Genomic DNA, 13002 nt, shown 5'->3' on the forward strand with positions numbered 1-13002 from the left:
TCACTGTGTGTTTACACACAGTGACAGATCAAGTTCATGACGGGTATAGTACGTTATAATGCGGGAACGGACACCTGCTTATTATGATCTATACCACTCATGGTCATTAAGAGGTTAAGATTACAAGGAGTGCCAGCATTCTTCTCCTTGATTTACACGGAGTAAGGGTATGTGCCCACGTAGCGTTTTACAAGCGTATTTGATGCGGAAATTCCGCAGCGGAAACGCTTGTAAAACGCTTGTTAATCCACACCCCATGGTCCCCAATGAGAATCCACAAGTTCTCTGCCCATGCTGCGGATTTTTCCGCAGCGTTTTTGATACGCACAAAAATCCGCAGCATGTCAATTAATTTTGCGTTTCCGCATGCGGAATTGCCTTTGCAATGCAATAAAAAAAAAACGCAAGGCAATTTCGTATGTGCAAAAAGCGCGAAATACGCATGTGAAATTCCGCATGCGTTTTTCCAGGAAAGGACATGCGGAAATTAAGCGCAAATTTTCCGTAACGTGGGCACATAGCCTAATAGCTGTCCTGAGCACCCACCAATATGGAGTAAAGTGTATCCGACACATACTCCACTTTGCCATTACTTGTAACCTGGATATCTGGGCCCCAAACAATCATAATCGTTCGGTTTTGTTTGTTTTTTTTTTTTTTAAAAAAAATTCTAAATCATTTAAAGGTCTCATTATTGTATAAAATTTGCACAAACTGCGATTCATAAGCCATTATCCATGAGGGCATCGTGCATTAATAAAAAACATGATCCACCCCCATCCGTAATACTATGTAATTAACAGTCACACTTCATATTTTGTTTTTATTATATTATTTAGAAATGTATTTTACATACATGTTTATTAAAAAATTAGAGTTCGTATATACAATAAGTACATCGTGTGACTGCTGCTTTTACAAAACATATATACATGGTTAGCACAAACATAAATAGTGACAAATTACTTAAAAATCCTTCACATCTTCGTGTCCACAATCACATTGCCGTCTTTGTCTTTAACCCTGACTCTTCCTGAAGCATATTTGGTTTCCTGTTGGCCATTAGTGTACACTGTTTTCACTGTACCATCCGGATATTCCCGCCTTTTAAACTGAGTCGTGTGGAATTCCCGCTGTCCGTTGTCAAAGTCTATTACTTTGGTCCCATCTCTAGAGGCAGAAGAGATAACAGAAAAATATTAAGAAGTGTATGCTGGATAGGGATAACATACTACAATAGTGAGTAACAAGTAAAGGAGGGATGGATTTATCTACACTAAGGTTTCAGACAAGAGTCTTGAACAGACACCCCCCTGGAGCAAGATACACCACCATATTATGAGGCACAGGTCTCTTAAAAGATTTGGCTCATCTTTGGGCTGTGTCCACCAAGAAATGATCTGTACACCAACCATGAACTGACAGATTTCAGATAAAATGTATGGCAGTTTCTGGCTTACATTGTAGACAATTTGTCACTCAACAGTTGACCATGTTCCCTTTGCTACATCCCAGGAACTTCTTTTAGAAAATGTAGGTGGTTGATGCAAAAAAATTGCAGCTTTGACTCCAGATAACTGCCATAGAGGGGATTGATATATCCTCCCCACCACTTCCCTAGAGTGAATACAAGTAAATCCACGTCTCAGCTGAGTGACTGAATCTATGTGGGTCTGGTTGAAGGAACAACATTAGCCCACTGTAACCAATTAGGTTATAATTGCTATTTATTTTTAGAGCACCATTGATTCCATGGTGCTGTACATGAGAAGTAGTTACATACAAGATAGAAATATAAATTATGGTGAACAATCCAACAATGTCAGACTGGTAAAGAAAGGAGAGGACCCTGACCTTGCGGACCTATATATTCTACAGGATAATGGGACAGGAGACAGTAGGTTGAGGGTTGCAGCAGCTTCAGTGGTGGTGAGGTGGTAGCTGGGTCATTGCAAGTTGTAAGCTTTCTTGAAGAGATGTGTTTTCAAGTTCCATCTTAAAGTTCCGAGTGTGGTGGATAATCAGACATGTTGGGGCACAGAATTCCAGAGGACGGAGGATACTAGGGAAAAGTCTTGGAGGCGATTGGGTAAGGAATGTGTGAGTGTAGAGGAGAAGAGGAGGTCTTGGGAGAACCGCCGTTTGCGTGTTGGAAAATATCGGAATATTAGTTCTGAGCTCTACGGAGGAGACAGATTATGGACGGCTTTGTAAGTCAGTGTTAGCAGTTTAAACTGGATACATTGAGGAATTGGGAGCCAATGAAGGGATTTGCAGAGGAGTAGCGAGAAGGGAGGTGGATTAGTGGGGTAGCAGAGTTAAGGACGGACTGGAGAGGTGCGAGAGTGTTAGCAGGGAGGCCTCAGAAAAGGATGTTGCAGTAGTCGAGGTGGGAGATGATGAGGACATTAACATTTTAGTATACTCAGGATTGAGGAAAGGACGGATTCTGGAAATATTTCTGAGTTGGAGGTGGCAAGAGTTTGAAAGACAGGACAGAATCTAGGGTTACTCCAAGGCAGTGGACTTCCGGTACTGTGGAGAGCATGGTGTCATTAATTCTGATAGATCGATCAGTTGGGTGGTTAGGTGAGATGGAGGAAAGAGAGGGAGTTCAGTTTTGTCCACATTGAGAACCCTATATTTCCTCCCTCATCTCTATGTCTATTGCCCCTACACATGCCCTCCGTTCTGCATCTGACCTAAGACTAACATAATCCAAACCTCGCACCTATGTCTCCAAGACTTCTCTCGTGCTGCGCCAGTTTTCTGGAATGCACTACCCCAGACGAGCCGACTGATACCTAGCGCCCACGTTTTTAAGCGTGCTTTAAAAAGCACATAAAGCCTACCACCTCAACTCACTAACCTAACTCCCCCCTGTTCTCGCTTTCTAAACATTATTCAGAATCTGCTCCCTCCTATTCATCTGTCTCCACACCCTCCATGCACACGATAACTGCCCGCGATACTTGAGTATTGCACTTAAACATAAAGCTGCATGATCCGGTCATCAGCCACTATGTGAAAACCCCTATTTATTATAATAGCTGGACCTGAAATAAAAAGCACTTTTCAACTAATTGTGTCCCCCCTATTTCCTTGTAGATTGTAAGCTTGCGAGCAGGGACCTCACTCCTGACTGTTTCGAAAGCAGAGGACAGATCTAGGAGGAGGAGTATGGAGAATTGTCTGTTAGCTTTGACTATAAGTAAATTGTAATTCTGGTCAGGGCAGTTTGCTGAACAGTAACAGCCAAACCCATAGCGACAGCCGGAGGAAGAAGTGCTGTAGGCTGGAAGACATTATATACGGAGATAATTAATCATCAACATTTCTAATTTTATATGAGGGGAAAGGCAGCTCAACATTCATGCCAAGAAAAGTGCTCACCATCAGCCCTCACAAGAGCACCAAACTAAAGAAAAGTAATTGGAGTACAAATACAGGCACACTCTATAATACTTCTTGTACACAGATTTCTTTTCTTTGTGGATTTATTTCCATATATCTAGTTAAGGCAACAGAAAATTCTGTAGAGCTGTGTCCCTTTTTTTAAATTTTTTTTGCAAAGTGGTGTTCAGAAAGCATTCTGGTAAATAACCGGAAGATACAGAAAATTAAAGCAGCACTCCGGTAAAGTAAAAAAAATTGAATCCACATCCTGCCAAAAACTAAAAATTCTCATATCCCTTTGATCAGCTGTCATGTGCAGTTAACAGCCGTGGGTTGAATTGCAATCCACTTGTGGCTGTTAACATGTTAAATGCCACTGTCTATCTCTGACAGCGGCATTTAACACAATCCAGCCGGAAGCATGTCACAAACTCCGCCCATTGGCGCCCGTCACATGATCGCGGTGCGTCAATGGGTTGCAATGACAATCAGGGGTCTATAGAAGCCCCCTGTGCTTGTCATTGCGGATCTTCTATGAACGTATGTGTGTAGCACAAGCGATCAGATGATTGCAGCTTCAATAGTCTCCTAAGGAGACTACTGAAGCAAGTAAAAAGTAGAAAAAAATGTTTATAATAAAGTTCAAATCACCCCCCTTCGCACCATTCAAAATAAAATATAAAAAATTACACATATTTGGTATCGCCGTGTTCAGAAACACCTGATCGAATAAGAAATATATAATCTGATCGGTAAATAGCAAGACGAGAAAAAGAAGAAAAATCAAAAAGCCAGAATTACGGGTTTTTTTATCTTGGCAACAATGCAATAACAGGCAGTCAAAACACTATCTACCCCAAAATGGTATCAATAAAAAGGTCAGCCCGGCGTGCAAAAACTAAGCCCTCACCAGCCCAGATACTGAAAAAGACGCTACAGGTCTCGGAAAATGGCCCCCCCCTTTTTTTTTTTTAAACAAACTTTCCCATTTTTGACTCGTCCCGCAAAAAACAAGCCCTCACATGACCATATTGATGTAAAAATAAAAAAGTTATGGCTCCGGGAAGAAGGGGATCAAAAAGCGAAAACGCAAAAACTGAAAATCCCTTGGTCGTGAAGGGGTTAAGGACTGTATGCAGGACAGAGAAGCCCCTAAATACAGCTCTGTCCACGTGAACCAATACACACACACACACAATACTATTGGATTTGTGACAGAAACATCAGTAGTATACTAGTACAGCACGAGCGGTGGTCAGCACACAGAGACCATATACACAAGAGAAAAAAAAAAAAGCCAACTTACGGGTGAGTGGTTATTATTGTTCCATCAGGGAAGATGCTCTCTTCTCTTCCATCACGGTAAAGATTTTTTATCGTTTGATCAGGAAATGTTATCTCTTTCTTTCCATCAGGAAAATGTTTTTCTAAATTAATAAAACAATTTAATAATATGATGTACAAAATGAATTAATGTCTTGATAAAATTTGGACTCTACAGATCGTTTCAGCATTCAGAATACAAAGCGAGAAGTTACATGCTGATGCATTTCTTTTCTCCATAAACAGCGCCTATATTGTCCATGGGCCATGCCTGGTATTGCAACTCTTTATTCGATGGAATACGTGCAATACCAGACATGACCTATAAAACAAAACTTATGCCATTTACGTGCGGGAAGCAGATCACTTTCAAAACACTTCTCTGGGGTAGTGGTGACTGGAGAAGGGAGGAGGAATATTTATAGCTTTAGCTTCTGGTATCTTGGACACAGTGAAAGGCACAACAATTTGGTATAATATAAAAGTGAGAGTACTATGGGGTAAATTCATCAACACTCCTTTCATATGCTTGTTTTGATCAAAAGCATGAGCCAGTAAGGTGTGCCAAAATTAGTAAAAGGCGCATGCAGCCTTGTCACATCACTTAGGTTAACAGCTAAAACCAAAATCCCAATTTACAGACACTGTTTTGGGGTACTGCCCATCGTCAGTGCAAATTGAGAGATATGGTTTGGCTGGGTGAGAGGCATCTGATCGGGTTCCATGGAGTAACATTTCTCCTTGCAGAGAGTGACTGTCACGGGTGTGTCAGATGTGACAGACAGTCTCCCTGCTGACACCCTGGCCTGGGTGTTTAAATAGTTTCACTTTTCAGCAGGAAGGTGCTGGTGATACTCACATGTTTTCTTGTGAATGCTTGGAGCTCTCAGACTGCTATCTTCCTCTGTGGTGCTCCTCTGGAGTTATTTCTCTGAAGTCGGCTAAAGCTAAGCTACTTTCCCCAGTGTTGGTCTCCCTTGTTGTCTGTAGTCGTTAGTGGGTATCGACTAGTGTTCATTCCCCCCTTCCCTATCCAGGGCCAAGCACTAGAGAAATACGGGGTTTAGGTTCGCGTGCGGCGATTGGTGAGGAACCAATATAGGGACGTTAGTCAGGGTGATATCAGATCAGCCTAGGAGGTCTCCACTACCCCCTTTCCTCCTTCCCTTTTGTGTTGCACTTAGTCTTTATCGGTCGACCATAACAGCACCACGAGAGAGGGGATCCGCCCACAAAGGACAGGAAACCTACAGGCTTAAAAGGGGGGCCCTCTCTTCTCGCCTCAGTTTGGTTTCCTGTCCTTGATGGAGGGAACCTCTGACAGGCTGACCTGTGAAGACGTCCGGAAGAAGTGTGCTGTCGAGCTGCGCCCCTGTCTGGGATCAGCAGCTCCGGTACCGTCCTGTGCCCTGGGCTGTGGGAGCTGAGCTCCTATCTGGGGTGGCAGCTCCAGCCAGATGAAGCATGATGACTGAGGCTGCGCCCCTATCTGGGGACGGCAGCCCCAACTTGAGGTGGGCACAGCATTGGGGGGCTGCGCCCCTGTCTGGGGTTAACAGCCCCAAACCTGCGTGCAGGACGCTGGAGGGAGCGGCGTCCCAGCCGGGGTAGGGCCGCCCCTAGCAGCAGGTGAACGCTGGCACGACGGCCCTGTCTGGAGCAGGCAGCTGGAGGTAGAAAGCGCCAATTGCAGGAGCGGCACCTCTATGTCGAGCGCCACAGAGTGCGGCGGCGCCGCATGCTTCCGGTCTTTTACGAGGACGGGGGCGGGGCATGATGATGTCCGGGCAGTCATGTGACCAGACAGGAAGTCCACGTGCATGCAGACGCCAGGTGAGCGCTGCAATCTCCCCTCCAACCAGCAGATGGCAATCAAAAAAAAAAAAAGAGGGGGAATTAAGGGGAAGCAGACGTTCCAATTTAAGCATCCAGATATCGCTGCTCTAGGCTTCCCAGCTACTTCAGGTCTCTTGTTAATGGATTCTAGAGAAGAGCAACAGCAGCAAATCCAGCGGCCACCGCTTTCTCCATCTCAGCGGTCGCCTGGGGAGCCCCAGGAGACACAACCCCCCGAGTCACCAGCAATTCTCGGACTTCGGGTAGGCAAACCCGGTCCGGCCATCGTGAGTAACCGGACGGACGAATCTGCAGCCCCTAGGAATGATCCACAGGCTAAGAAAGGTCCTCCAGCTAAACCGGTACCGGCTATTTGAGCTATGGGTAAGTGATCTTAAAGAGAGTTCACTTAAGTAATAAGGTGTCCCTTCTTATCCGTTTAGGGGAAGAAGTGTACCTCCAAAGCCAAACACAAGCAATGTGCGTTATGCGAGGCCCTATTGGCAGACTCATTCCAAAAGACTGTGCCAGTCCTGCATAAACCAAACTTTGGCAGATGAGACCCCTAGTTTCGCCTCAGGCTTAAAATCCCTAGTTAAGTCAGAGATGAGCAAAGTCCTCTCTAAAAAGTCTAAGAGGAAGGAAGCTAACTATGGAGGTCTCCCCAACTCCTGATTATTCCCTATCGTCAGCCGAGGAGGTGGACTCTGACGATTCATCTTCTTCATCCTCGGACAGTGGTTCAGGCCAGCACTGCTTTCCGTTAAATAAAGTTGACTGGTTGGTTAAAGCGGTCCGCTCAACCATGGGCATTATGGACCCCAGACTAGAGAAGTCAGTCCAAGACGTCATGTTCAGAGGACTGCGGCAGAGGAAGAAAAAATTTTTCCGTTTAATGATAAACTTCAGGATCTAATCCATAGAAAGTGGCAAAAGCCGGAAAGAAAGGGTTCTCTCCTCCCATTCTTGAAAGTACCCCTTTAAGGACTCTGCCTCCTCCTCCTGGGAGAAGGCTCCTAAACTAGACGCAGCTATAACTAAAGCTTCTAAAATGTCATCTCTCCCCTTTGATGATATGGGGGCCCTTAAAGATCCTCTGGACAGAAAAGCGGATGTGTTTCTCAAAGGCACCTGGGCGACAACAGCTGGGGCTTTAAAACAGTCAGTTGCCGCGACTTGTACAGCTAGGTCTTTGATGATATGGCTAGATCAGCTGGAGTCGCATTTAGAAAACAACACATTCAGGAAAGAGATCTTGTCTAGTATCCCACCCGCGGACTCTGTTAAGTTAGCTGCTAGATCGGCCGCCATGTCTAATGCAGCCCGCAGGGCTCTGTGGCTCAAGTGTTGGCCGGGTAACATCCAGGCTAGAACTAGACTCTGTGCTATACCTTGCAAAGGGGAACATCTCTTCGGTCCAGTCCTGGATGATATCCTAGACAAAGCAAGCGACAGGAAGAAAGTTTTCCCTAGCCTGTCCATGCCTGCCTATAAGCGGTCTTTTCGCAGGAGAAGATTTGTACGTAAAAGGCCACAGAGAGACCAGGATAAATGGGAAGACCGTAAACCAAAAGGTAGAGGTCTTCTGTTCAGTACGTCTTCTTCCACTCGGGAGCCCCAGAAATCGAGTCAATGACTCATAGCCCAGGTAGGGGGGAGGCTGACGGGCTTCTTACCTGCCTGGACAAAGACTTCAGCCAGTAACTGGATCCTTAATCTGATCGGTTCGGGTCTAAGATTCCAGTTCCAAGCAGTTCCTCGTGGAAGGTTTATCTTGACCCCGGTCCGTTCCTCTATATCAGAACAGTTCGCTCTTCAGGAAGAAGTACTGGACCTTGTTCATAAAGCAGTCCTGGTGGAGGTCCCGGCGTCCGAAAGAGGGTTGGGATTTTACTCCCCTCTCTTTCTGGTCTCTAAGCCGGACGGTTCCTTCAGGTGTATTATAAATTTAAAAGCACTGAATAAATTCCTGATAATCCCCACCTTCAAAATGGAATCGATAGTCAGCAATAAAGTTGCTGTTTCCAGATTGTTACATGGTAGTTTTGGATTTGAAAGACGTCCATTACCATGTACCTATCCATTCAGATTACCAGAAATATCTTAGAGTGGCCGTGGTTATAGATGGGGTCATCAAGCATTTTTAATATAGAGCCCTGCTGTTCGGTTTAGCCATAGCCCCCTGGGTATTTACCAAAATTGTGGCAGAGGTAATGGTCATGTCAGAGAACATGACATTTTAATTATCCCTTATCTGGATGATTTCCTGATAGTTGGTAACTCGGCCCTTCAATGTAGTAAGCATCTAAAAATAGTGATCTCCATCTTAGAGAATCTGGGCTGGGTGCTCAATTTGAATAAATCTAGGTTAACGGCCACAAAAGTTCAGCAATTCTTAGGAGTTATGCTGGATTCAGATTCTCAGACATGTTACCTCCCTGAAGCCAAAAAGCTAAAGATCAGGGATAAAGTGAGAAAGGCAGTGTCAAACTCAGTCATGTCCCTTAGAGCTGCGATGTCCCTGTTAGGTACCCTGACATCTTGCCTTCCTGGGGTTCTGTGGGCACAATATCACTCCAGGGTTTTACAATGGGATGTACTGCATAATGAAGTTATGTTGAAGGGGGCGCTTGGAGGGGAGGTTTTCCTTGCCCCACCGGTCGGTTGAATCCTTACAGTGGTGGGATAATGAAGTGAACTTATCCAGAGGGGTCCCCTGGGTTTTTAGAACAACCAGAACAATTACTACCAATGCCTCTCCTCCAACGCTAAAGAGTTGCTAGCGATAGACAGGGCAGTCAATTATTTTCTAATCCTTCTTCAAAAACGTGGCGTAAAGGTTTTCTTTGATAATAAAATCACATTAGCTTACGTGAACCACCAAGGGGGTGCACGATCAAGATCTCTGATGAGAGTGGCGGATCATCTCTTTCAAGACTCGGAATGCCATCTTTGTTCCCTAACAGCCCTTCATATAAAGGGCAGACTACTTAAGCCACTATACCCTGAGACAGGGAGAATGGGAACTAAATCAGGGCATTTTCTCCCAAATTGTCTGAAGATGGGGGCCTCCAGTAGTGGACTTGTTTGCTACAAGGTTAAATCTGAAAACTCGGCTCTTCTGTTCCCTGAATCCTGAACAAAAAACCCTGGCAGTAGACGCTCTCCAAATACCTTGGGGGTTCAGCCTAGCCTATGCCTTTCCCCCGTTAACCCTTCTTCCTATGGTTATCAAGGAGATCAGGGAGGACAAGGCGAGAGTTCTGCTGGTCGCACCCTTTTGGCCCAGGAGCATGTCTGTGTCAGATCCTTGGGTTCTGCCAGAAGTTCCAGATCTGCTCTTCCAGGGTCCAATAGTCCATCCTCAAGTGTCTGGCCTCCACTTGACGATATGGAACTTGAGGGGGGGGGGGGGCTATTAAGAAAAAAGGGGTTCTCCCAAGGCCTAGTAGCTACCTTAATCCGTAGCAGTAAACCTATTACAACCAGAATTTATGCGAGGACCTGGGAGAAGTTTTTATCTTTTTCCGGTTCCAGAGTCGGTGAGGAGTCTCCAATAAATAAAATTCTAGAATTTCTGCAAAAAGGTCTTGAGTTAGCGCTAGCCACTAGCACCCTGAAGGTTCAGGTGTCTGCCTTAGGCGCCTTATATAGCTGTGATCTGGAGAGTAATTATTGGATTTCTCGTTTCATTAAAGCCGCCTTTAGGTCCATTAAAGCCTTAACTGGTCCACCGTTTGAACCAATAGAGTTAGCCACTCTTAAGTCCCTCTCCTTAAAACAGCACTTCTGATAGCTTTAACATCTGCTAGGAGAATTAGTGATATTCATGCCCTGTCTCCAGCCTTGCCCTTCACTCAGATCCTGGATGATAGAATAATTCTTAAACCTGATCCCGCTTATCTCCCTAAAGTAGCAACCCGGTTTCACAGACTCCAAGAAGTAGTCCTACCCTTTTTCTGCCCTAATCTGCGTAACCGGAAAGAAGAAGAGTTTCATATGCTAGATGCAAGGAGATGTGTAATTAGGTACCTCTTGGTCACCAAAGAATTTAGAAAGGACAGTCCGTTGTTTATATCCTACCAAGGTGTTAGGAAAGGCTCTAAGGTCACAAAGTCCACCATAGCTTGATGGATCAGGGAGGCCATTTCCCTAGCTTATACATCCAGCGGTAAGGAAATACCACAAGAGTTGAAGGCTCACTCCACCCGGGCAGTGGCGACCTCCTGGGCGGAGAAGACGGGTGTCTCGATAGAAAACATATGTAAGGCTGCTACCTGGTCTTCTCTGTCTACTTTCTATAGGCACTACAGACTGGATTCGGGTGTTTCGTCTGATCTCACTTTCGGGAGAAGGGTGCTCCAAGCTGTAGTCCCTCCCTAAACTTCATCTCTGTAATTCTCTCGTGGTGCTGTCATGGTCGACCGATAAAGTCATAAGTTACTTATTCTGAACTTTGTAAAAAAAAAAAAATTGTTTGCGTCTTCATTTTTTGATGCATGTAACTGTATTAGAGTTTTTTATTGATACATGCATGTTTAAAGATGCAACAAAAAGTTATCAGCAACTCTCAAAACACACTCAATGCCACAGGCATTTTTCCACAAAACTGACCACCAACCTGTCTGTCCATTGGAAAACTGGAGTATTTCAAGCCCATCAGGGTAGGTTGTGTGTGTAGTTTGGGCATCAGCGTAATAATAAATCTAAAATGAGAATAAAATACATTTTTCAAGTGATCACTAAAGATATGAAAAACAAAGATTTTACATTTTCATGTAATCCGACACCTACCACTCTCTGATCAGCCATCACTTGTTTAACATCCCCATTGAAGAAGGTCACAGTGGTAGCCTTTCCATCGGGGCTCGCTTCCTTACGTGTCCCATTCGGAAATAAGATGACATGACAGCCATTTCTTAAAATCCGCTCCACCTACAGAGAAAGAAAACAAACATAAAATTTAAAGGAACCAGAAAAAATAAAAAAATTAAATATTAACTATACTTCCAAGTAACTTTTCAGAAGAAACTGTCCTGTGCGCACATGAGGAATAACACTATAGTTGGCCATTAAATGACCGCAGAGACAAAAACTGGTGAAAATGCAGGATACACCTCTTAATTTGCAATTGACTGCTGGTGGGAGCTATGCCGTCTCTTATGCACCGCACAGCCACAGCGAGGGATTCCTGCTCTTTATTCCCTAGTTAAAGAAAACTGGTCACCTCAGCAAGACTATCTGCAGGTATAGGGGTTAATCTGCAAGTAAATAGCATTACAATGCTGCCTGTCCGCCTTACTAAAAGTGCGGCTACTGGGAGAAAATTAACTTAACTTATCTCCTCCCAGGAGCTGGCGGCTTTCAGTCACGGGAGCATGCATGGAGCGGCTATAGCACCACTTACTATACGGAGAACTGCAGCTGTAAGTACAACCCAGCAGTTTGATTGACCGATGCGCTGCAGAGATGTCTGTCAATTAAAGTTTTGCAGCGTGATTACAGCCACTGCTCACAGCATAGTGAGCGGTGACTAGAGCTACTCTGTGCATGCCCTATAACCGAAAGCCGGTGGCTCTCGGGAGGAAATAAATTCATTTTCTCCTGATAGCTATACATTCAGTAAAGCAGACAGGCAGCATTGTTGCGCTATATCAACAGGTAAATAGTTTTTCCAAGGAGGACAACATACAGCAGTACTGAGCAGTGTAGATGCAACTCCAGCTCTGGTGTAAAATAAAGACTTGTTAGAAAGCTCTGCACAATCTTTGTTTCTCCCTCTGCTTCTTCCCTCTCCATAGAGTATAATAAGAATTGTAGCCTGACACCACAGTCAGTTGGCAGTCAGCCTTGTAAGGCTGTGTTCAAACACGTTGTGTTTTTTTCTGCAGCTAAATCTGCTTACAACTTTTCTCTGGCAGGAAAACAGCTGCGTCAAAAAAGCAGGTTTTCCTGCGTTTTTTTCACTGTCCTTCTGTCTCTATTTAGGCATGTACATAAAGTTCTGTGAAAAAAAAGAACCCGATTCTATTCGGTCATCAAAAACGCTGCGTTTTTGCAGCGTTTTTTTCACCACCCATTACTTCCTATGGGTGAAAAAAAACGCTGAAAGAAGTGACATGCTCCAGTTTCCAAATAGGCAAGCAAGGCAGAAAATATGCAGCAAACAAAAAGCAACATGTGTGAACAGAGAATTCTGGTTTCTCATACACTTTGCTGGTACTGCAAGACGCAGCTGAAAATTTGCATAAAAATCTGCTGCAAAATAAGCAGCAAAACACAACGTGTGTGAACATAGCCTTAGATGGAGTTCAGCAGTTTTTTCAGAGTAGACACTGACCGGGGGAGGGGTGGGGGGGAGACCGCAAATTTCTCTAATAACCTATACTACAATGTTTCTTATATGCGCCCTTCCTACTGATCGATGAAAAGTTTGTTGGAAGTACA

General features: G+C 44.5%; 1 protein-coding gene across 1 annotated transcript in view; it reads right to left on the minus strand.

The window, feature by feature from the left end:
• Nucleotides 1–886: 886 nt before the first annotated feature.
• The window catches only part of CPAP (centrosome assembly and centriole elongation protein), a 51446-nt gene continuing 39330 nt past the window's right edge, over nucleotides 887–13002 (minus strand). Inside the window, exons 14-17 of the mRNA XM_073662443.1 lie at nucleotides 11350–11490; nucleotides 11177–11261; nucleotides 4703–4823; nucleotides 887–1170 (exon numbers count right to left, since the gene is read on the minus strand). Of these exons, the coding sequence (XP_073518544.1) occupies nucleotides 978–1170; nucleotides 4703–4823; nucleotides 11177–11261; nucleotides 11350–11490 (540 nt within the window). The 3' untranslated portion in view covers nucleotides 887–977. The remainder of the gene's footprint in view (nucleotides 1171–4702; nucleotides 4824–11176; nucleotides 11262–11349; nucleotides 11491–13002) is intronic.

This window comes from Phyllobates terribilis, unplaced genomic scaffold (genome assembly GCF_046119375.1).
Source record: "Phyllobates terribilis strain yellow unplaced genomic scaffold, ASM4611937v1 Scaffold_2__4_contigs__length_985480577, whole genome shotgun sequence".
Taxonomy (NCBI): Eukaryota; Metazoa; Chordata; class Amphibia; order Anura; family Dendrobatidae; genus Phyllobates; species Phyllobates terribilis.